The following is a 25957-nucleotide window of genomic DNA, read 5'->3' as shown; positions in this document are numbered from 1 at the left end:
GGCGCATGCGCAGTGGCGTTTCCGCTGGTCCGCTCCGCTGCGCTTCCCGCTGGCCCGCTCTGCTAAAACTAGGAAGCACCGTAGTCTAGTGCCGCATTACTTGGTGTACATAATTGGCCGGCGGCTATTCTGAAGCGAAAATTGTGAGTGCCCGCAATGGTTTGAAAAGGTATCGCAGATTTTTCCAGCTTCGCGTATCAGGATGGCAAACGGTTCGGATGGGCGAATTGCGTCTTGTGGAAGTAGTAGCTCATTTTCGAGGCCTTGGCGTATTAAACGTATATGTATTTGTCATTACTTGTTACGGCTGCGTTCTGTTATGATACTCGGTTTTAAGCGGACCTGGCGTCACACATCCTTCTACAGCAATTATGGTGCGTGCCTTGAGGCATGTGATTTGCTTCGGGTGTTTGACACAGCTGAAAACTCCACCGCTGCTGTTTTATTGCAAACTTCACTAAAAATGTTTACATTTCGTTATGTTGCGTGAATGTTGCGTACCTTCCGCAAGCAAAAGAAGTAAGGTCGCTTTAGCATCACCTCACATAGTATTTGTCATGATGACTCCCCGTAAGCACCTCTTTATTTAGTTCCATGTCTCCATCTGAAATTTGTGTATCCGTTCGTGCAGGTTCACAAGAATCGTACCTTATGTCTGACTCCTCATTCGCCGTACCGAAACGTGGAGTTCGAATCGTTACTGTTGCGCGCATTTTGTGAAATATATATTTCATATCTTCAGATCGCGAAAGGTAAGATACTAGCGGTTCGCGCTGCTCTGTTGTCATCAACGGTCATTTACCATTACCCTTGTAACTTCGCCTGGCAAAGCTGAAATTGTGACCTGGGCTCCCGCGTATTGTTTGTTTTGTTCTGGCCGTTCACGGTCGCCAACCAGCTAGTTATGCAGGTGAAATTGCTTCCGCTGCTTTATTTTCGTATTTATCGTTCTGGTCAGCCCAAATACTGTAGTCCCCGTCATGCTTGCTGCGCTGATTCGCTGAACAGGGCTTCGCAGTCAAGTGTTTCTTATATTTTGTGCTCCGTATGTAGATCGTCGTCCGCGTGCCGATGGCGTAGGGGTACTGTGACCCCTGAGTGGTGTGATGAATAGTAGGCGTTCTCGGCAGTCGGATAGCGTAATTTGTTAGTGGGTGACTGAGTGAATGAGTGCGTGCGTGCGTACGTGCGTGCGTGTGCGTGTTCTCGTGAGTGCGTCTGCATGCGTGCGCGCGTGCGTGCGAGTTCTTATGTGTGTGCGTGCGCGCGCGTGTTGAAGTGCGTTTGTGTGTGTGTGCATGTGCGTGTGTATGTATTGCGTGCGTGTTCGTGCTTGTGTGCGTGCGTGCGTGTGCGTACGTGTGCGTGTGTCCGATGACTTATTCTCCCCGTTATTTCGTATAAAATTTCGACGTGAACTTGTCTCGGTGCCTTGTGCGGGTGCATGACGGTGTAGTTTAGGATCAAGCTGCGGTTTTGCTCTGTGGCAGGCTGGCGCCGTTCAGGGAGGGAGACAGGGATGGAGGCGGGCGCTAGGCAAATCGTCTCCATCAAGACGCCCGCGCTAAATCAGGCGTCGCCGATTTGGCACGACCACGCGGGGCTGCCTCTCTGCCTCGCCTTGTCTCCTACCAAGCGCTCAAGGCCAAGTGCTCCAATAGCCTTCCTTCACTTTGCTTGCCGTTTCCAATCTTTTCGTGGCCGTGTTTTGTTGGACACTCGCTCTCCGCCCTTGTTCACCTGGGACTACTCTTGAAATAATCTGTTTGGAGGGTTGTCCAGAGCAAATAGACTGCGCAATTTTAGTGTCGGGGATAGCGCGCTTCGAGGTAGAAATATTTGCGTGCGCTAGCCAGTATTTTGACAGATGGCAACAACTTTTCTAAGCTTTTCTTCCGAACTGGACTATGTATTTTATGTTTCCACCGCTGTAAAAATATTCAGTATCTTTTCTTTTGTTGAATCTGAGCGAAATAGCATAAACAATAATAAAAAGTTATGAATGGCTTGAGGCAAATTGGCGAGAATTTGTTCATTTCGTAAAAGAGTCCAGCCACGATTACCGCTTTGAAAGTGGCATATCAAGACATGTGCTCATAATAACCGAACACATACTTAGGAAAAAGAGAGACCCGATTCGCGAAAAAGCTAAATTTTAGCTCAAATCAGTAAGTATTTCATGCCTGAAAATATTTGTACGTGCGTGTGAGTGGAGGAAGCGAGTGGTGATCGCGAGTGAGTCTGAGTTGCCATTGCAAGTGGTGAGTGCGAGTGCAAGGGAGTGTAAGCGGCGAATGCAAGTGGTGAGGTTGGGTGCGGATGAGTGTGAGTGGTGAGCGTGAGCGCGAGCGAGTGTGAGTCGTGGAGATGAGTAGTGAGTGTGAGCGTGAATGAGTGCGAGTTGTTACGACGAGTGTTGAGCGTGAGCACGAGTGAGTGCGAGTGGTGAGGACGAGTGGCAAGCGTGAGCGGGAGTGAGTGCGAGTGGTGAGGACGGAGTGGCGAGCGTGAGTGCGAGGGAGTGTGAAGGGTGATGACGAGTGGCAAGCGTGAATGGTAGTGAGTGCGAGTAGTGCGTCCAGAGGGGCGAGTTTGAGTGCGAGTGAGTGCGAGTGGTGGGGCGGAGGGGTGAGAATGAGCGCGAGTGAATGCGAGTGTTGCGGACGAGTGGAGAGTGTGAGCGGGACTGAGTGGGCGAGTGGTGAGTGTAGAGCGGTGAGCGTGAGCGCGACTGAGTGCGAGTGATGCAGACAAGTGGAGAGCGTGAGCGGGAGTGAGTGCGAGTGGTGAGGGTGGAGGGGTGAGCATGAGCGCGAGTGAGTGCGAGTGGTGCGGAGAAGTGGAGAGCGTGAGCGGGAGTGAGTGCGAGTGGTGAGGGTGGAGGGGTGAGCGTGAGCGCGAGTGAGTGCGAGTTGTGAGAGTGGAGTGGTGAGGGTGAACGTGAGTGAGAGAGAGTGGCCAGCATAAGCGCGAGTGAGTGTGAGTAGTAAAGGCGCAGGGCGAGAGTGAGTGCGAGTGAGTGCGCGTGGTGGGGGCAGATTGGCGAGTGCGAGTGCGAGTGAGTGCGTTAGGATAAATATATTTTTTTGAGTGGGTGTGAGATAGTGGCATCCAGTTTTGCCGAGCTATGATGAGACGACACCGAAGCCCTCGATTGTTAAGGGATATAGCGCTGGAAAAATACTTATAAGGGTTGGTGATCCGTCTTATGGGACCACAAAAGTGGCCCTGAAGAAAAAGGTGCCGAAATACTCTACAACCAAAACTAGGGCCAACCACTCTCATTTGATAGATGAGTGTCGGATTTTCCATGGCAAAAGTTCTCGGCTGGCATATGAATCCGGGTGGAGCGTTCCGTCAAGATGGTGCTACGCTACAGAGCCTACAACGCTTTCTCACTCATCGGACCGAAGTACAAACACGTTACGGATATCGGGAGCTCGAAGGACGAGGTTAGAAGCCAAGGCAGCGTTCAACGGCGCGAATGCTCGTATTCTGGGGGAGGGGGTTCACTAGACGTTGTTCTCAATATTTTAGGTCATTTCTACGAAAGGCTTGATTTGTCGGCATAATGTGGGATGATGCCTCGGTAATACCCTGCAAGTCCGTAGAAGGAGTTTACTTTCTTTTTGGTTTCTGCTTTCCGGAATTCAGTGAGCTTACTTTATCACGCCTCCACAGGGTGTATCATGTATTCTCCCAAACTATATCCCAGTAAAGTGACAGAAGTGGCACCCAGTTCGGGGCGATCACACTGAGGGCAATCCAGCAGCCCGCATTTGAGCCATGACCAGAGCACGGGAAAGTAACCGCAACGTTGTAGTCGTAGTCCAAACAAGCGCCTTTTATCAACTGGTCTTGAAAACATCAAGCTACTCAGTCTTACCCCCAAAACTCAGCTCACAACAGGGACGTCACAATGTGAGAGTGAGGATCGCGTATTGCTTAACCATGACAAGGGTACTGATTTGTCACAGTGCTAAAAATTTATAGGGCTACAAAATCGTCACGTGACCCATTTCTCTCTGCCATACAAAAAACCACGAGGGGTTCGGCAAAGTACAATTATGCCTAGATAAAAAGCCGCTCGAAAGCCCGCCGTCGCTCTCGACGCTGCTCTCATGCGTCCTATGTTAATGTGTTGTCCATACTGTGCGCGCTAATGATTCGGCTCCGCGCCTCCGAAAGTTGGTGCGTTGTCATCTCTTTGTCATCATTTTTTTTCATGTATAAATTGCAGAACGCAACAAACCACCCCCAGTTGTTAGTCAGCACTTGTACTGTCTTTTCTTCCGTTAGTCCCCGTCTCTGCGCTGTTTTTCCCCCTGAGATGTGAAACCAACTAGCCCAATCCCAAGCTTTAGTGCTTTGTCAACACGGCACGTACATTACGTAGCGTGGCCATCTACCCATTGACGTACCTTAGCCACCGAGTCGCCATGGTCAAAATGGACCGAATCAGAACCCTTGTCGATCCCACAGCTTCGGTCTGCCGCGGACATTGTCATGGCGGTAATCGTGGTTGTTACAAGGCCCATGGTCCCTCTAGGCCAGTTGGCCAGTTTCCCAACACAAGAGAGAAGAAACCCTGCTTGAAAAGGTAGCATCGCCTATGACGACTTTGGGGCGATCTGGGTGTTGGTATAGGTCTTCCACTGGCCTGCTCTCCAATAAAGCACAGAAACGCGGCGAACGAAAAAATGAGCACTCTTCAACTCTGTGAAGAAAGACGGCCTGCGAAGCTGGGCGCAGTCCACAGAGCGCACGAAAAGAACACGTTTGTTCGTAATTCGCGATTCAGATTACTACCTAGCCAATTAGGTGAATGATATCCGGAAGAACTCGAGCTCCAGTCTCACGGACAACCATGGAGCTGTTTGTTTCATTTCCGCGTCATCGGCTTCTTACTGTTTGTCTAACACACCAACCCAATCCGCTGGACCACTGACAGGAACAAGTCTCATCGGGCTGTTTGACGTCCACGTTTTAACCTACCGCCATCACAACGGACATGTCATTAGCAATGGCATGAAACATAGCTTCGTATGCACCCCCGCCACCCCCTCCAAACCACACATGCCGGCAACCGATTATGTGCGCCGGTTTCGAAATGAAAGAAAGAATCGAACATATCACTATGAAAGATCTTCACGCCGAACGAGTTATATAGGCTCGCGTCAGCGTTCCAATCGGGCAAGTTGCCGTTCATCCGGCAGATATTCGCAGTGACTCGAAGAGCATGAACTAGAGGGCGCAGTGGTGGCGGCACCCGCTTTCCATTTTTGTCGCGACTATTCGCGCTTCTATTCGGGCGGATGCTTCTTAGATTTGCGCTCTTCCTCCAAGCAAACAACATGCGTACGTCCAAATAGCGTGTTAAAGGAGGAAGGTCTGGAGCTTTATTCTAGCGGACAAACATACGGATGCCCGTTTCCCTTCCCCGTCGAAGGCATCTTACTGTCTGTTTAGCACACAAAACCAGACCGAAACCGCTCGATTACGGAGGACACCGGAAATGGAGCATTTGTGAGCCACATGACTTCCACGTTTATATCTCCAAACAGCACACCGATAATTTTCATAGTGGCATGAGGCCTATCTGTGCGTGCACGCCATACTTCTCTTCTCCGCCCCCCCCCCCTCCCAGCGACCCCTGCACGCATAAGTCGGCAACGGGTAATGGATGTATAATTATGCGGAAAATACACCTGCGGAAATGACCCTCGGCCTTTTAGGTTGAAGAAAAACTATGCGCTCAGGCCGGCTTTCAAAGTGTGCAAGTGGCTCTTCAATTCACACCCAGTCGGCGGGGTGGATTTTGAGGTGGCCGCGACGGCGGTGGCTTTCGCTCATTTTTACAAACATTCGCGCTTCTATGTGTTCTCCGCATTCATCTAATAACACTGCTGCCGCCGTCGTCAGCCGATAGCCCAAAAGTGAAAAAGGCATCGGTGGCGGAGAGGGAAATAGCAGTTGTGATAGAGCGGTCGGCAGTGGCGAGGAGGAGTCTCAATCGGCTTCAACCGGATGAAAGCGGAGGGGTTAGACATTGGTTAGGCTGGTCACCTTCTGAGCAATCTGTCTTTGCGGTTGCAGTTGCGAAAGCGACAAGTTGCAGCGGGTCATCCTGCAAATGTACCTCGGCTTTCTAATGAGTTATATCGAAAACTGAGTAGAAGATCCCAAGGCCGCCGGCTTCCAAGTAAAAGGGCTGGCGCGGAATTTCCGCGTGCCCAACCAGCCTCGATCAGCTCGGCTAGCGCGAAAAAAATCAGATACATTGAAACCCACTATAATCCAAGACCCATACCTAGTGTCCTGGATGCCATCATGATTACGTGAAGCGCCCGAACTCAACACTTTCCAAACGCGTTTTACGATGACCCACCCCGTTCCTCATTCACTTCGTAGAGCTAACACGCTTTGCGTGAACGTCAGCAATACACACCGTCAAAGTCCACGCAGAACGCTTCCGTGTTCCACAAAGACTTGGGGAGAGGGATGAAGGGGTAACGCAGAACAACTGGAATTTTTCAGTGCTGCTGCACGACGGCGCGGCAGTTTTTGCTGTGCACGACATTCACTAAGGCGGAAGCCACTGCCCACACAAATCTTGCCACGAAACCATATATGCCGGTGGGTACGCTTACCTAAACCCGTTCATGCGGATTTTATGCTGACGCACCGCAGTCTTTGTCCACTTTCGAAAGCTTGTTGGTCATCCATAGCTGGAATGTTTTTTTTTCTGCCTGCAGCCGCCGTCGCCGCTTCTAGGGGTTTCATTGTCCGTTCCGTCAACCGTTTGGTGCAAGCGCACACACGGAGTACTGCTCAAACAGGCAAAGCTCGCCAGTCCTTGCTCCACCCGCCTAACGTGACGAGTGAATGTGCTTTTCTGAATTGGATTAGCGAATTTCCTTTGTTGCTTTGTCCCGTGGGAAGAAAGAGTCCGCCAGGCGGTTATCACCGTATCACCAAGCTGAATCGCTAGAATATCGATCCTGCACCAGGACAGTCAAACACTGCGGGGCCACGTAGATTGGTAAATGGCTCCCGCGTACCTCAACTCCAGTACCGGTTGCCGCCACGCCGACAAGCGTCGGCGTGTCGGTTTCACAATACGTGGCCGCTTTCTTGTTTTGTGAGTGTTATTAACGCAAATTTAACTTTTATGCCGTGTTGGAATCCAGCAAATTTAAAAGAAAGTGGAACTCGTAAATTCCGCAAAAAATGTTCAATACGGCAGGAAGTATGGGGCGAAGATCCCGCACCCAAAAACCCTTGGGGGGGCGGGGGGTAGCTCTGGCCTCACCCTGCACCAAAGAAAGATTGCGGCGTCCCTGTCTCTAAGAATAAATATGCAGTGCCAGAAAAACTCTGAATGTGTGAATGTGGCGTTAACATTCCGCGAAGGTGTTGCTTCAACAAGACGTCACCCGCTTCGCCACCCTTCACGAAAGGAGAAAACCGTCCCATCATATTCTGGGAACATTCACGAACGTCGTACCCGTGCACACTCAGGCACTGCCGCGCCTTCCCGCCATTCACGGAAAACGAATAACACAAGTAGGGACATACGCACATATAGCAAGTCGACTGGCACCAAAACTTGGGCATTTAAAGAACTTTTCTACGCGCAGTGCAATGGCGTATTCTTGTTTACATTCTCGTTATTTAGGTTTTCGTTCTTGTCTTCGGCTATCGCGATAATTTTACATTTTTGTTATGCCTGAATGCCATGCTTATTTGTTTTCCTTTGGGGAAACCTTGACTTGTTTTTTTTTTTTTTGCTTTGCAGGGGAGATCTACGTGGGCGGCGTGGATTTTCCATAGATGTCTTTTCTATAGCGGCTAGTCATAGAATCCTCACAAACCATGTTGCAAACCTATTAGTAATGGGTCTCGAGAAATATTGGTTGTGATTTTTTCTTTGATTTCTGTGTCCCTAAAACTTCATGGTTTAAACAGGGCACCAATATGTAAACGTACCCACCACCATATAGGGTTTCGTAGCAAGATTTGCGTGGGCAGTGGCTTGCGCTTAACATTGCCTAGCCATTTCCTTTGGAATTTGTGCTATTGAGTGAGGATAACAGGTACATATGTTATAGGCTTCTTTTGGAGCTCCGTATAAACTATATTGTGCGGTTCTCAATACACCGAAGCTACTATCATAATGAAGCGCGTTGTGATGAATGGATTTTTAATGTGCGAAGAAATATCGACGCACGAGCATCTTTGTTTTTTTCGCGTCAATGAGAAAAACTCCCGCTGTGGCTGGGATCGAACCATCATCCCGGCCCTCAGTTGCAGATACCCCACTCAGCCACCACCTGGCTGGCGGCTGCATATATATTCTACGATATTTCATGTGTGTTGCTATAATTTAGCTTTGATTTGGGTTTCATGTGATTAGTTTCTCGATGTGGCTTACTCTCTATTATCGTATTTTTTGTGCACCACTGATTGATTTGAGTATAGGGTGATTTATTTTTCAACGCAAATATTGTTCTACTCTCAAATCTGCCAGTCGCTATGGGGACGATAAATAAATATTAGTTTTGTTTGCTTGCAAGTGTCGATACTGCCCTTCTCTGCGGGATTCTCATAAACAAAATTCTTGAATAAACAGCTGATAAGACTCTTATCCGTGGCGGAGATTAAGGTTAAATAAAACGCTTCACCAGATGCCTAAATCCGCCCGCCTTCATGAGCGTTTTGATTTACATAAAATACTTTGCTGAATGACGACAAAATACCGGAACTCAGTTGATCAATGGATCGCAAAAATACTCCGCTAAAATCCAGAACACACCTCGATTCCTTCGTAAATAAAACTCCCTATACGCAGTGCGCTACAGGACAAGCCATATCCGCCCTATGTTGTATTTTTACATTTAGTGTGCAGGACGAACGTCCTGGTAACCCATACAGGGCAATGCATGCAGTGCAACCACCCCGCCATAATGCAAGAAGGGACTTAAGTCCTAGTGCGTGACATTTGCCACTTCTGTACGCAATTAACAATGTTCATCCGCAGTTCGCTCTCTTAAATGGGTAACACTGCATGCCTTACCACAATAGTATTAAAGCGCCACGGCACCCGGCGCTGTACTGTTGGGTGGAAGCAATGCGGTACGACTGTGCCACGCGGTAGCTGTCGATGGCATGTTACCTAGGGGCTCCTTCCCCGAGGATGCTTTGACTAACACGATGGACTACAACTCTGGCTAGCTATCCTGACAGGTAGTAACACAGACGGGAAAAACAATGAACGCCCTTCGTTCATGTGAAGAAAAATGGCTGGCGAAGATAGGCGCAATTCTAGGAAAGCGCCACACCAGACATATTTGTTGTAATCTGCTACGGAGCATACCTGCTTGTTAATCGGGTGGAGTATACAAGGAAAGCAGAGAGCGGAATTTAAATAGAGAAACATGAGGGTCTGTTGCGCTCCCGTAGTTGCCCATTAATTCACAGCGGACTCAAATTACTCTCATGTAATCACCCCCAACTACATAATTATGCAAATTAGGTGCAGTTAGGCATACAATTAGCTTTGCTTAACGAGTAAATTTTATATACAGAGTATTACACCCAGGAATGTGCGTCTTTAAGCATCATTTCCCAGAAAAGTGCAGCACAGTTCGCGCTCATATCTCACGTGAAGGTACTACATTCTGGCCTATTTTGTTTAACAAAAAGAACAAGGACGATGCGTAAATATTTAATAAGAAATTAAAAGAAATCCATTTTAGCCACCAGAAAAATGGCGGCCACTTCCGAAGTTTATACCCAGTTTGAAACGGAGACGCAATTGGCCGTATGCAGAACGAAACGCTCGATGGGCTTCATATTAGAATGTGCCAAATAACGCGACAAAAGATCGCTATCATCAAACCTCTTTCGACGATAGTTTATGCGAGTGAAAATTACCCACATAATAGTTCACAAAGATCGTCATAAAATATTTCGATGGTTAAATATACCCGCTGTTTAATCATTTCGGTTTGTCGTATGCTCCGCCAGGGTACCCAGCTTTCCGACACCACAGTCGCGACTAGTTCTTCGTATTTGGTTCTCCTTCTACTGCCATCATGTAGGTGACTGTCTTTGTGTGTTATGTACCATTAAGAAATCGTTCACTGCATAATAAAAGGCGTCCTGTTTTTCCGCACTGAAAAAAAACCCATAGCGGTATGTCATGAGCGCAGACCCGGATGCACACAATAAACGTAAACTAACTTTCATTGAATTTCTTACTAGAGGACCACGAGGAGAAGAAAAGGGAGCCATGAGTGAGAGCCGAGAAATTGTTATGTTGTAGGGCTACGGACTACTATCGTCTTTCGACGACATTTGCAATGAAGTAAGCAAAGACGTGACCAAGCCGTATAAATCGGTCACCCTTCCAGGTCTTTTAAACACGAACATTTGGTGTGCGTCTGCCCTCCCCTCGATTCATCCTTGTAGTACGAAGTTGAGATAATTTCCAGAAAAAATCGGCATAAACAAACAGCACCAAAGTACTACAAAATTAAGGTGTAAGTAAATGAACCGGCCCCCATTATGTTTCGTACACAAAATTTCAGGCACTTTGTAGGCAGAAGGAAAGAAAACGAACCATGTAAGGACGCAGGACCGGGACTACATACGTTCTTTTAATAAAGACTCCACCTTCGGTTGGTAATTAAAATAGGAACTGAAAAAAAAATCCCGGGACATTCCCACTAAAGTGAAATGTGGGGAAGCCGCGAAGCATGCAGTGTATAAGTGTATTTTTGGCGCCTTGGTGTGTTTCAACGGAGATGAAACCATTGGGGGTATAGGTATTCAGGTGTGCTGTAAAAAGCTCATGCCTTTGAAGCACGAAGCTCTCGAGCGCGAGGTGTAAACTCCTGTCCTGGTGTTTTTAGCAGTACGCGTTACGTTACAGCGCGAGGCGTAAACGAGTTTCCCGGTGTTTTAGAACACTGATTATATGAGACGACGGTTACGATGACTATTCCGACGACGACGACGACGACGACGACAGGGGACGCCAGCAGCCACACCCGCTACGGAGCTTCGCCCTAATGATAGATTAGAAAGGGGGCAGAAAGACTCCAGCTCGGGCGAGATAAAATAAAGAACATTAATAACAGTGCTCCCGTCGTGCAGTTACAGGCATAACAAGAAACAAAAAACAGGAAATGATGTGCGCAGTCTCACCAGACGGTGTGCGACAAGTGCGAAGTCGCGAAAATTAATTGCATTCAAACAATTTTAACCAAACAAGGGAGAGTGTAGGAGAGAGCGATAAAACAGGGAGCATGTGAGTCGTGGGTGCATCAGAGAACGATATTCTTTCGACAGCATTTCCGTTAAGCGAGCAGATATCGGCCTGATGTCTATGTTGTAATTGCTTGAATGTATAGAATTGACTGAACAAATACTTCTAAGGCAAAATAACAGAAACGACAAAAAAACTAATTAACAATGTCTAAAACAAATCTGCAAAACAATTAAAACCCCAAACAATGACAGCAAATAACAAAAAACGAACCAAACAATTACTGCATCAGCGCAAATAATATTTTGAACAAATTTATTTCGTTCAGTCATTACAACTCTTAATGTCAAATATTTGCATTTAGTAGCGCTCGGATATTTCTTGTGTGATATTTTATATCAGGGATTGGAAATCTGTAAAAAATATTTTTAATACGTGCTGAAAACAAGTACGAGTTTAGAGCACAATAAAGCTAGAAAAACGCGATAGGTACAAGATCACCTTCCTTGCGACTGCGAAAGGATGACATTAAATCATTAATTACAAACCGAGATGTAGGTTGTAGGCAATGATTGCAGCGCTCAGCACTGCGCTAACGGCACAAGTATTCTTAAGCAATAAATATGAGAATGGCAGACGTCCCACTCATTTCCTCTTGCCTACGAACACAAAATCGTATAAGATTGGTCGGCTTACGTTGAAACACGTCACTCAAACGCAACATACATTGCAAAGAGTACAATGCTTGCATGGCGGTATCATCCATGCAAGCATTAGTCTGTTCTACTATAGTCTGTTAGTCTGTTCTACTAGACGCTACTCTTGAAAAGAAAGGAAAGGTGATTTGAAGATAGTAGAACTATTTTATGGTAGCGAAAGGTAAACCTCCAAATATGCGATAAAAATGTAAATATGAGAGGTCATAACACAAAACTATACTTTCAGATATTCATTTTATAGCCTGATAATGTTAATTCGTGTTTTTTAACAAGCTGGGTATATCGTTATCCCCCACACATCAGCCTTTATGCAGCATGTTTTGGCTGAGTGCTGTGAGCGGCGAACTCTTCTTTTGCCTCGCGAAGTAGCTCGGGGTTGGTGAGCAGATCCAGGACTGTTAGCGCCAGGGTCTTGGCAGCCCTCAGCGTAGGCGCCTGCGACTCGGTGGCCCCGGCCAACACTGCAAACTCCCGAGTGTGGTGCGCTGGACCTCTATTCCCCTTTCCTTCCACCAAGCCAAACATGGGGTGCACCGTGGGGACACGGTGAGACACGTTGCCGCAATCAGTCGAAGCACCAGTTGTCGGCAGGTTCTTTATGTAGTCGTCCACGAAGGAAACCCCTGGAGTAAGGAAAAAGAAACACGCATAGGTTGCCCTCTATACATGCAATACCTTAGTAAGCGTGCTTCAGGTGAAACCGGCCACAATGGGAAATCAGCAGGCGTACTTTGTAGCGGGAGCGGTGAACAAGCTTGATATTGAGAGCTTCCCGCTCACATGTCAACTGAATCTTTGTGTTGAATGCAAATTAACAACATGTCTTTTTATAGCGATTGGTGCAGACCGTTGGAGATTCTCGTCTTTTCACTCATATTTTCATCCTCCTTCGGGAAAGTCACGTGATGCGGATAAGCTCCAGTAGGATTAGATCAGTCAGTTGACATGAACGCGAAGCACTCAGTTCATGCAGATAACTTGACGTATATTTTTTGTGTACGTTGTGGAAGAACACGTTCTCTTATATGCATTCCTGGTTTAGCGTTTTCTTACCTCTACCGCCATTTAACGCCACACCACGGTTGTTCAAAATTTTTGAAGTTATTTGAGTTTCGTGCGCCCGATCTACGCCTGGCCATTAGGCGCGCCTTGTCCTGAGTAATTCATATATCAGGATTGCTAACGTCCGCGAGATACTCGACACGCGAAGTTTTTGCTTTTCGTCCTTTGCTAAAGAGCGGTCACGATGGCCAAGACTGCAGCGCGCGTGCTTAGGCTTAGCAGCGCAAACACTAACCCACGAGCCACCGCAGCTGATTAGAACAATTTTACTACGTTACAATATGTTCTATTTTCTCTTGGTGACATTCCACTACGTTCCAGTTAAAGGACATGTTTCCTCAACCTGTGAAAGTTAGTACAACAGAAAAATAGCAATGTACAAAATATGAACCTTACTAACTAGAAAATTGCTTACACAATTAAAGTTTCCAAATTCCAACTTTAATATTTTTATTTGCGTGTAGCAGCAACTGTAAGATATGGCCCGTCAACATTAAATATAAGTTAATAATAAAAATGGCTGCGAGTTAGCTCAGCAAATTTTGGATGTCTAAAGCGAAACATTGGGTTCTCACAGCACAACCACCACAGAACAGTAGCAATAAAAATATATGACCTAGTATTCCCCCAGAAAATCGCTTATACATTTAGAGCTCGTAAAGTGTGACATTAGTACTTTGTATGTACGGGCAATTGAATTAAATGACTGCGCCCTAATTCAAACGAACCTGGATTTTCAAATCGAATGATCGGTTTAGCCTGGTTGAGTCTTCATTGCAGTTCGTTAACCTTTGGTTTTTTCAAAACCTTATATTTAGGCATTTACTCATTGTTAAGGCAAGCTATAACGGCTATGCTTTCTGTTGTGGTCCGGCTTCCGCCGTTATGTGAGCCGCACTGCTCGTCTTCCTCAGTCTCTGACGCTCAGTCTCGTGCCTCGAATTCTAGACCGTCTTCACTGGAGCAGCTCGCGGGCGATATCCCCGGGGCGGTCAAACGATGTTTCCCAATCACAGCTCAAAAAATATTACAAAAGGCAGGAACTGAGCTAATTGTATCATAATTGACTAATTAGTGGTCAGCCTAAATTTAACTGAGGACGCAGGCAAAGACGAGATCTCGTCAGCGGTTGTGTCAGCGCTTGTGCTTCGTCTCTGGTATTTGTCTCCGTCCTGAGTTAAATTTAGGCTGACCAGTATTTAATCAATTTGTTAGACAGCCCAAAGCCTCCGGCTCCCAATATATGTTCAGAGAAGATGGCCATAAAAGACGGCCAACCGTGCGCAAACTCTCGTGTTCGGGCGGCGACATAGCTGCGGAGAGCGCATGCTCCAAGCCGGCGGAGGATGTGGCTCTAGGTGGCGGTGGAGCTCAGCGTGCTGAGTAATGGGATGCGCTCCTACGGCTTCCGCGTGGCCGCGATGAAAAACGGTCTAATAGCTGGCGACGGCAACCCTCGGGGTCATTTGGGATAGTAAGCTCTAAAACCCCTTTCATTCGACCGCAACGGGGTTCTACGACGGATAAATAGAACGAGCAACGGTACCGGCTCTTAGGCGCGTGGAACTTCCCGGAACAAAGCATTGTTCCGGAACAAAGCCCTTATCGTTAGCTGCCTGGACCAGGACCACGTCCACCAAGCTAGTTGGGTTGCGGGGGTCATATTCCTGAACGTGGGACCTGCCCGAAGCGCCAGCACTGCCCACCAAAGTTCCACTTGCCGAATCGCAGAGACAGGGTGAACCCATCGTCACCTACTCGGGACACGCAAGATGGAACGCGCTCCCTGTACCGCTGCGCAAAGAGCGACGTGCAGTTGAGGACTAGCCTCCACCGGAGTTCCCAGTGCGCGCGCAGTAGTAGTACCCGGACGCCTGACGCGTCCACGGGTGCGTAGTGTGCGATACAGAAAACCACCCATGCCGTAGTGTTCAGGGCCGAGTAAAACCACTCGCGAACTCTGTCATATAGAAGGGCAACTGATCCAGGGGGACATTCCCCCGACCGGAGACCTTCAGCCGATTGCTCACCGGGGTCGCGGATGGGGTAGAGGTCCGCCCTGACGCAGTTTGTGCATAGGCCTCCTGCGCTGCCGAGAGGGCGCTGCTCAAGCGGCTTCCGGGCAGCACTTCCGGGTAGTACAAAGCTTCGCGGGTCGCATAGGATCGCGTGTTGACAGAAGCAAAATGAGCTCGATGTTCCCGATTGCTTTGCGACATGATAACCGGCCCATCCCTGACAAGTACGGTCTCTTCCGGCGGTCAACTTGGCATTAGGGGAAAAAGCTTTGCAGCGCTAAATACGTTTACAGCGCTGACGAAAGTGCCGGGACGGTGACGGCGCTCTCCCACTCAAAGGTTCACTGACAATTTCAAGTGAAGCTTCTAGTTTAAACTAATACTCTCGGTGACAAGGACGTTTCAACAACAGCCGATCAAAAAATAAGAGGGACGCAATCGGCAATGACCGTGCTTTAAAAAGCCAGCGAGACCGGCGGACCGCTGGCTCACCTGCTGCGGTGCGCCACTGTTTTGCGTACCTGCGCACTATGCATGCACTTTCATTAAACAGTGCTCGTTTGCGTCGCCGTTAGGAATACATGGCGCAGCGTTAGCTTTCCGTTTTGTTGCGTGTCTCAGTGACAAAATGCAGCGAGCGTCAGAAGCGTGAAATCTGTTTTGCGATTCTGAAATTAGTGGCGCTAAAACAAGGTTGTCGGGAGAACTGAGAGGCCGCTCGCTTTCCTTGTTCGCTCTCACTTTGCTTAGTTACGCTCTTGCACTATATATTCCAAGTTCGCACTTAATGGGCTAGAATAAGGGTCAGCAACGTTTTGAATTGTAGGGCCGAGTTGCATGCAGACGACACGGCGGAGGGCTGGCCGGCAAATCGGGTGGGAGGAGGCAGGTTGCTTTGAACGCAAAAAATAGCGAATTGCCAATAATATCTGACAATAATGTGGCGAAGTGTGAAGATGGATGACAATTTAACAGGAAGCGACCAATTCTCTGTTCTTGTCTCGTGCCTAACTCCATTTGAGGACAAAATTGATGTGTCGGCGTTCACATTGTTAGCGGCGACCCCTGCACTAGAAGATAACTAACATAGTCAGTGATGATCGTATGTAAATATTCGGGGCCGCGCGCCGTGTGTACGGCTGTTATGTTATTTAAATATAGAAGTACACATCTTTGCACGCAGCGGGCGTGCGATTTGATGCTTGTTTTGCGTCCTTTATTAGCGCTTAATTTGTTTATTTCACGTTATTCCCCCACCTACTCTCTAGTATACATGTACCCTGCCGTTCGTAAATCGTGCGGCGTAACACGTTACGCAAGAGCCATTTAGTTTGCAAAAATACAAAACAAAATTTCCACTCGTTTTCAAGGCTGTGCCAGAGCAGCAGTGTCAGCTGAGTCGGCAGCGCAATTCTTGCGTTCGCTTGCATGCTCCCGCTGAAGCAACCTTTTGCAGTTACCAGCAGCGTTCCGTGTTTATGCTACTCGTTAAATTTCCTTTGTCGTTAGCACGAAAGAAGAAAGAACGGTAATGGTAGTCAGGAAGTTAGACCACCCGACCTGGCAATACTGTCCAACGCCGCGACGACCGCGAGAGTTCGCTCAAACGAAAGCCGATAAATTGGCTTGTTACAGAGGATATTATTTTGTTTAGCCTCTGCAACTACTTTAAGAGCTATTTCATACAGTATGCAGTCATTTAAACGCCCCAAAAAGCGATTAAGCTAAGTAAAAGCAACTTTCACTCTGGCTTGTAATTGAAAACACGTGGAGGGCGGCGAGGGTCGTCTGCTTTTCTACTAGCCAGAGGCGTCGGCCACTAGGGGCGCTGCATGTCGCCAAAACTCCAGCGCAGGAGGCCTATGAGCGCGCTGCTTCCTGACGTCGGCAGCCGCTGAAAACTAGTTTTGATGCTGACTTCTCGTTTCGTTTTGCTCTTTTTTTTTGCCGCAGAGCAAATGTCCCCGAACCCCATTTCTGCCATGCCTAAGATTGCAAAGACCAATGAGCGATGAAGTGTGCGATGGTGCCCAGGGAGGCGTCTCGGGGAACATTGTTTCAGCTTTCCCACCGCCCTTCGGCAAGGGTGCACCGTCTCGGAATTCATTTCGCATGGGACCTACCCAGAAATGAGCGGGAGATATCGCTCCTGCGTAGGTGGTGCGTAGGATGGGTGAACCACGGGACCACCACGGAGGCAAAACAGTGTGTCATTCACCGACAGCGCAGCGCCACGCCATGGTCAGCCTACTGCGCGCCGCCACGGCATCTCACCGCTAGTGTGCTAGTGTTGGTATTGGGAGCTTAACGCTCCCGATACCAACTTAGTGTGCGCGGTGAAAAATCACCCCAGATGCAAATGCAAGGTACTAACTAGCGCCCGCAGCACATCAGCACGTATGCTCCGCTATGAAGCCGGCCACCTGCTGTCGCGGATTGCGTAACACCCATTCCATACATTCTGAAAGATGACTCTTAAGCGTAAGCGTCGGTGTGGACGCAAGTTCGGTGTTGCACGGTGCGCTATTATTTGTAAAGATCGCTTCTCAGCCACAAACGCACAACTTGTCGATGGCATTTACTAGTAGGATGATGAGAATGAAGCACCAGTGCGGTCCCCACTGCGCAAGCCAAGGCCCGCTTGAATGCTGCCTGTCTTTTCTTTGTTTTGATGAAGGTGAAAAAAGGTTTCCTCCTATATGGTATGATAAAACAAAAAGGGCTGGCTCTCGTATTCACTGACGCAAAGAAGAAGAAATCACGGCTTCAAAATACTTGGCATGACCTACTGCTTCCCAATGGATGGTACCGTTATTCATGTTCGATGCGTTGAATTTTAATTCCATTGATCTTAAATCCATTTGCGCTTCAAACTGACGAGACTTAGTGTATTGCTCCATTTTAATAATTTTTAGTAGTTTATTTACACGGAGCATGGGAGGGTCTCCGTAAACAGCAAAATATTCGCAGAAAACACAAAGGCTGCTTTACCTTCAGCACTTGTTTACAATCGACGAAAGCATAACCGTGTAGGTTTCTGCAGATAATCTGTCAAAATATTTGCTTGTGCGAAACAGTAATACCCACCTAGAGAATGGCCGTGCTTGCGGTAGGACTTGGCGATAGTGGCATTCTGGATGAGATGCATGTAGGTCGCCTCTTTCTCGATGCTTACAGTGCAGCCGGTTGCCTCCGCAGCCCCGCGAAAGCACGCTTCAACTTTCCCCAGGATCAGAAGCAGGTCCTCGGTGGATGGCGACCGAACGAAGAAGCGCATCTCCGTCTCCTCTGGTATGATGTTCGGATACTTCCCGCCTTCAGAGATCACACCTGGTGAAACAGTTGCTGCAGTCATTAACAGTGATTGCCTACACCTGCAGTGTTACGGTGCGTATTGCCGCTGACATTCAAAACCTGAGTTTTGTTCTTACTTTTCCTTTTTTTTCTAAAACAAGGTATGCTACAAACGCTCTGCTGTTAAGCACAATGGACGCCTTATTTAATACCCGCCCATCTATTTGCTGGCGCATGTGTCAATAATGCTAGTGGGCTGAAATACTTAGGTGTAAGGCGTGCGTTCATCCGTGTGTGTAAACAGTGTGCGTAGCCGTTCTCACGACTTCATGCCACTTCGGTGTTTATTGAAACACACGCAGTAACTGCGATGAGTAATCCCCTCCGCATTATGGGGCCCGTAAAGGCCCTCCTTACTTTCACAAACTAAGCTATATTGCCTTCAAATCCAGTTTGTTCTTAGATATAACATGCCCGTTTTTTATCCCCAAGCGTTGCTTACGCACTTTTTAGAATGGTCGTTCTACCTAACAACGTTTTCCTTCGAGTCAGATTGCAAGGCGCGAAGTTAAATCATCACTGAAATGATTCCGCAATACCAGTAAATGCGTAAGCATTTACTCTAAGAAACCAAAGGAAATCGACAATAGCGCGTTATGGTAAAATCATCTGTTTCAGTTTGTAGGGTCTATTTGATTTTTGCCAGTATTTCTTGACAGGCACCGCAGTTTGGTCAGAGTACGGTTCATTTAAAGGAAAATATTATCACCGCTTTCGGATATTTGTGTGTGTGAAATACACGCAATACCATTACGACAGAAAAACAACTGCAGCCGAATGAACAATCGAACTGTGCATTTTTACAAAAGTGAAAGCTTGATGGAGCCTAAGTGGGGGATACAAGGTTGGCTACATAATTATATCTTCGTGCAACGGAGTAGTTCATTGCCTGAAATGTTACACTTGCGATAAACTTGCACTGCCCGGGGAAATAAACTTAAACATTCCGCCAACCGAATGGACTGGCGATATTTGGAAAATTTTGAAAATAATATGTCTTTGCGCGGCATCAAATCCTTTTTTTTTTTTTGCTTTGCCTAAATTCAGTGCTTACGGCAGCACAGTTAAAAATCTATCAAACAATGCTCGTTGGGGCATAAAGTTACCACATTAAACCGACAAGAAATATCTTCTCGGAAATATCAATAAGGTTAACAAGGAGTTAAGAGCCCATTACAACACAAAATAGCTATTTGAAGGGCTGAATAATGCTGTCAGAATGAGGACTTTGTATCATGGCATTGTAATAAAGGTTGAACATGAAAAAGTAGCCCCTCAAAAAAAAAAAAAAAATTGAACAGCCCGGGCTCAAGGTTTCTATTAACGCCTACAGCTGCACCTTCGCCTTGGTCACAATGACTGCACATCAACTTGTAAGCCGAAAACTTTCTTATTTGAACCGATGGCGTCCTGTCAGAATACTAACGAATTTTCCCATATACCGGTCGGTCGACCGAAAATCTCGTTATCTGTTATCTGAAAATCAGTTATCAGAAAACAGTTATCTGAAAATCGTCAAAAACGAACGGTTCCCGAAGAGATAATACAGGAATCCATCATGAGGAACGGGTGTAATAGTTATACCTTTATCTGACACACCACGCGTCGCTATATAATTTGATCGCTCGTAGATGCTTACATATATTGCACAAAAACGGCGAATAGGTTCGTTCTTTGTTTCGATTTCGGTCTTCGAAGCTGTGACGATAGATTGGACGCATCTTCAGCAGAAGTTGAATGCATCTATAGCTTTAACATTCGTTTCAACTTTCGTTGGGAGGGAATGGTAGTTTGTGTAGCAAGGAATACTTATCTGCAGCATCCTTGAATTGGGTGTGGTGTTCCTGCTTTATAGTTTTTTTTATTTTGTCGGAATATCGCGGGTGAGGATATACGTTAACGACGTGTTTGTGTTGCTCAATGTAAAAATGGTTTAATCGATTAGTACATTATTATCACAACTCGGGTAAGCAATGAAGTCTCTTATTTATACTTGCGCTGTACCTCTTGGCAAAAATAAATAGCAAAGGTACATAAGTACAGAGCCCAATAAGAATACCCGTGTAACGGTACATTTCATACCGCGTACCTCGCTAAAGTCCTTAATTGCCGGCAGGTAGTACGCAGCAAAGTTTGTTGTTATGCGTGGAAACACAATACCATAAAATGGACAGCCGTGAACTGGTCCGAAATAAAGACCTGAATATATTTATCCTACACATCTAAACATTTTCCAGCAATTGGCGGTCAGACGTCAGTTTCATAAAAAAATTCTGTTTATCTTCCATTTCACTTCCTGCCACCACCACTAATGTTTTATCCGGACTAAACTTGCGGCGAATGAGCTTTAATAATAACTGGACTTTCGCCACAGGAGTATGCTTTAGGTTGAACAAAAAAATACCCGAAATGAAAATAGCTGTACCAAAATCAAAGCAAGCCACAGTTGGCGGGAGGTGCTTGTCGAGAGGCAACTGAACACCTCTAAATATAAACCCCGGAGTTAACGACAGAGAGCCGCTTGCGTGTTCGCTGTAGTTGTCGATTACCGCTTGAGTTATGCAGGGGCTGGTGGTTAGAATCCCGGTAACTTAACACAGCTGATTTGTTTTCGCTTTTGTAGCCTAGTTGAGATGCACATGCAATTAAATTTCATAATAGGGTAACAATGCTTGTCTTGTTGCCATAACATACTGATAAGCCAACTAGAAATCGTTTACACATGTTTGAATAACGTCAAATCAATATGGTTTAGGCCCTGAATAGTAGTTGAAGCCGTATCAGTGTGACATCGCATGACGGACGTCCCCAACCCAGAATGGGCAAACCATTTCATTTTGGTTCAAGAAACACTTTCAGACCACTGTCTGCTGCCCCAGGCGTGTTGCAACAGAACGTTGTCCACAGCGCTAGGACTGTCCGAAGACACCTATGCACATCTTAAGGGTTCTGCGTGCCAAATAAATAAAGTTCTACAGAACGCCTGCGACATCCTTCAACCAACACATTCCTCGAAGGAATTCACCCATATGCGCTTAACACAATATGGATTGTAATTAGGTTCCACGTTAAACTTTCGGATGTCTATCATAGACCGTATGTCTATCATGAGGCCGTAGACCGGACGGCTTTTAGTGTGATGATGCTAATTTAGAGGTAAAGCACATTCTGTGGGAAAACTTGTAATTACCCAGCGGATAACCGACCCGTCAGCCCTCGGCTGCGAGGAAGCAAACAGAATGTGTAGTGGTTGTGAAAGCGGCCCCTAATCGTTCGAGGAGAGGACTAATGATACTCCTCAGTACTATGAGACTACGATGCCCTCGGAATAGTTTAAGCTGTGAGACTCCTTGCCCTTCAAAGACACGCGGAGCCTTACACGTTTTCGTGTAAAGAAATGTACAGTTTATAAAATCGAATATTAACACAATGGCAGTGAAACGTTTAAACAAAATATCCTGCACTGATGGGGAATGCCATTTCATACTAGTACGCTTGCTTTACGATGACGACCATGCAGTGTTCTGATTTTAAAACGCAGTGAACAATCTTTCCTCATTAATAGGTTTACGGAGCGTAATCAAGTGAATACTATGAAGTGCATTTTAAATCTCCTGATTAAAAGTAAGTAATTGTGTCGATGCAACAATGTTACTTTCCTAATTAATCACAGCCAAAAAGACGGGACAGACAGAAGAATAACCACAGGACAGGCGCTGCCAGGGCAGGACAGGACAGGACAGAAAGCGTCTGTCGTGTGGTTATTGTTCTGTCTGTCCCATGTTTTAAGCTGTGATTATTATGAACACCTACCAACTGGCCCAACTTGCCACTGTCCTAAATATTACTTTCCCACTAACCTAAAAAAGGCGGCACTTTCCCCGGCACCGGCCGTGAGCTCCCCACCACAACACAAGAGAAGTGTAAGAAAAAAAAAAAACTCAGTGCACGAATAACTAAAGTGCAGATGTCATGGAGCTGTGGGTCGGAGTACATAGTACCATGTATTCTTATAGTGGGCTTCATTTGTTGCCGCAAAACGCTGATGTTGTTGTAAGAAGCCACGGCAGCGTCGAGAGCGTTCACGCCTTCCCAAGGAGACGACGCAGCGTGAGTGGCTTTGCCCTTGAAGCGCACAGTCAGCTGCGGCAGGTTATGAAAAAAAATACCAATTACTGGCGTCCGGTGATAGTCAGGACAAATTGCATATTAACGGAACCAAAGCTAGCATCTGGTTTAAAAGGTTTGTAACAGTTCACCGTACAGAGCAGAAGGCACGTTGCTGTTTATCTGTTAAAGCGGGACCTCCATACCGATAAGAAACACGATGTGTTGCTTCTGCTGATCGCTCAGGAACAAATTGGCTGTTAAGTTTTTTACTGCCATAGCAGCCATCTCGAACAACAATACGGTCTGTTGTATTTTGTGTATTTTATTCATGCAAGCATTTTTCATCGACGTTACAAACACGTACTTTTCTGAGATCTTTTTCAAGCACCCTCCGGGCCCTACAATAAACCTAGCTCCGATTTCCCCGATAGCACATTAAATTTGCTACGTAGCCCTGAAAAGTAAAACGTTGAACGTGAGGCCAAACGCCAAGCAACCGCGTAAATTTTTTTTTGTGGTGTTCAAACTTTTTTAAAAACTAACCCGGTATTTTCAATGGTATATACTACTGCAATATCAAAATACATATTAGGAAACCCGCTAAGAAATTTGCTGGGATGAAAAGGTAAACGCAAGAGTTCTGAATGCAATTGTAACCTTGAAAATTGTGACCGCAGTTTCTGAGTTGTCAGTGGCTTGCTTGTCTTGTTGCTTCCGATGCAGGACCTGCTGCTCTGCATCGTCGCCGGAACATCACAACCTACGCTAGGATATCTTCGGTGCAGAAACATTTCCCAGAATTGCCCAGAATGTTTCAGAAGTACGGGCACAATTCTGTTTGGGTCCCAAAGGATTTGTTTCATGGGTTCTATTGTTGTGGGGATGCTTATTTATTTATTTATTTATTTGCATATTTTTACTTATTTATTTATTTATTTATTTATTTGTATATTTTTACTTATTTATTTATTTATTTATTTATTTATTTATTTATTTATTTATTTATTTATATTTACTTCATGCCACTCTGGGCATCACATAGGGCAGGATTCTGCGTGGTTATGATCGAAAATACAGTAAAGTTTACCGGTACAGAGGATCAATGACAGCAGGGAGGCTCTACTAAGGCGGCCACAGCTAGATCGAAAACGGGAGAGCGTGGCCTGAGCTACTGCTACAGCGTCCTAACGGCCCTTCGCGGAAACAGCGCGCATGCGCATTGCGGGTGCACGGAGAGTACACATATCGTCACGCGCATCACGTAATCATGCGGGGACGCGTCGTCTCGCGTCGTCTCCTACTTGCGACCCGCCGGCGCTCAATGAACAGTCCACGTTGCCAGTGATAGCTGCGTCAACGGCAAAAAATAAATGCTCCGGCACTGTTTTTTTACGCGCGAACAAAGCGGCCGATGCAGTGAAGCAAGAACGAATCGCGGTCTTTTCCGACGACACGCCTCGTTATTCTGCAGCCGTGAAGATATCTAGCACAAGCCGTCACGGCGAGCTGCGAGACAAGTCCCAGCTGCATAGGAGTAACAATAACTTCAATCAACGCGGTCGAAGAAACTACAGTGCAGTTACAGGAAGGTCAATTCGAGAGCAGAAAAAAAGCATCACTAATGCAATCGTCGCTGGCTCAGCTGCTATATGATTTGTCCTAATAGTTGCTGTAACTCACGCATTGAACGACGATTTAGCGCACGATTTGCTGCTAGCGTAGACTGCTGTACCCTAACCCGAGATTTGAAATTGCATCCCGACATTCGTTGTTGTATTTGCGTTTATGGAAGTGCGCGCTGCACGTGTGCCGGATGTTGGAACCAGATCTCTTGCGGGATATCGCGCGCGGCAATAGGCCGGTGGTAACATTATAGAGCGCATGTCGCCATCGCAGGACCATATCAACAGAGGTAAAAATATTTAATCTTGAAGCTCTGCGACAAACGTAAGATTTATTTTTACCTGCCATGCCGCTCCCCTCAACAAAATTACGCGAATGAGAGCGGTAAGCGTCCAGTGCGGCTTCACTCCAGAACTTATAATACTTTCACTGCCCCCCAGAAGAGGAAGATGCGGGTGTGTTTTGCCAGAAGACCAAGAACGGGACAGTAAGACATCGTCGGGGTTGTTTCGCGATATAAGCTGTACTAGGCCGCGAAATAAAAATTCTTTGAAACCGAGAAGCTAGCTTCCCAGTCATGCTCCCGGGCTGGGCAAGCTTCACTGCGCAACTTTTTATTGCAGAGTATCTAGCTCCTCCAATTGAACAAACACCCTCCTCAACCTGCCGTAAAGCTAGTTATGCAGCCCTACGTAGGTAGCAGGTAACAGAAAATACACAGTTTAGGAAGCAAACAAGGGGCTACTGTTATTGACAAAATTGCACAAAATGCGCAAAGATACAAAAAAACAAGCCATACGTAACCAAAGCAGGTCAGGGCCGACAAGCTCTTTTTGGGGTTTCGAAAGAGGTTCATAATGAAGGGAGATTTCTCCTTATTTACCCAAAAGGAGATGAAAGGTGTGGAGATTGCGAAGCCAGCTGCATACAATGCGCGTGGTAGTCGCGCATCGTCAGGCGGGTCGAGCATTGAAAACATTCCACATGTGACTTAGATCGTGCTAAGATCTTCACGGCGGCGGGATGGCGAAGCGCGTCGTAGGAAAAGACCGCGATTCGTTCTTGCTTCCCTGCATCAACCGTTGTTTGCGTGTAAAAGAAATCTTTTTTTCGAAACCCGGTGGAGTTATTGTTGCTGTTCACGGCGGGCACTGGCAACGCCGACTGCTTATTGAGCGCAAGCAGGTGGAAAAAAGCAGACGACGCGCTGCCGCCTCAAGCCGCGATGAGCGCTACAATATTTGTACTCTCCGTGCCCCGGCAACATCCACGCGCCGTGTCCGCGAGGCGCCGTTAGGATGCTCTAGCAGTAGCTCGTTCCGCGCGCTCCTGTGTTGCCCCTTAGTGTGACCGCCACAGTACAAGGCTACAATGAACGCTGGTTAGTTCTACCCTAGTAGTTTGTAAAATCCGCTAATTGGACCTGCGTGTGGTGCGTACAATTATGTACAGGAGTATAGTGAGTGGAACTATCATTCTTGCGGCATAATTTTAGCGCGCATCGGTTAATTTGACCAAGCGTTGCGGCGGGCTCGCCCAGTCGATTCTCAAAAATTAGAAACACTTGTTGAAAACTGCGCAGATTAAGAATGTCCCAAAAGGAGAGAACGCAGGGGAGGCGCAGGCTTGCAAGGACCAGGCTTGCAAGGACCAGGCTTGCAAGGACACAGCTCACATATAGGTACAGACCAAAACGCCGTCACTGTGCACGCGCAAAACAACGCGATAACACTTACCGAAAAAGCCAGAAAACCTCCTACCTCCAATTATCAACAAAATGGAGTGCGTCATGAGTGCGT

The 25957-nt window shown here is 46.9% G+C and overlaps 1 protein-coding gene across 1 annotated transcript in view; it reads right to left on the bottom strand.

Moving 5' to 3' along the window:
* Window positions 1–11568: 11568 nt before the first annotated feature.
* LOC144148785 (peptidase M20 domain-containing protein 2-like) overlaps window positions 11569–25957 on the bottom strand; it is a 32677-nt gene continuing 18288 nt past the window's right edge. Inside the window, exons 5-7 of the mRNA XM_077680296.1 lie at window positions 22427–22568; window positions 18159–18401; window positions 11569–12614 (exon numbers count right to left, since the gene is read on the bottom strand). Of these exons, the coding sequence (XP_077536422.1) occupies window positions 12298–12614; window positions 18159–18401; window positions 22427–22568 (702 nt within the window). The 3' untranslated portion in view covers window positions 11569–12297. The remainder of the gene's footprint in view (window positions 12615–18158; window positions 18402–22426; window positions 22569–25957) is intronic.

The sequence above is a fragment of the Haemaphysalis longicornis genome, unplaced genomic scaffold (genome assembly GCF_048455015.1).
Source record: "Haemaphysalis longicornis isolate Haplotype H1 unplaced genomic scaffold, Haemaphysalis longicornis Haplotype H1 scaffold_8, whole genome shotgun sequence".
Lineage (NCBI taxonomy): Eukaryota > Metazoa > Arthropoda > Arachnida > Ixodida > Ixodidae > Haemaphysalis > Haemaphysalis longicornis.
The sequence above is the reverse complement of the archived record's forward strand: the minus strand, read 5'-3'. Positions and strand labels throughout refer to the sequence as shown.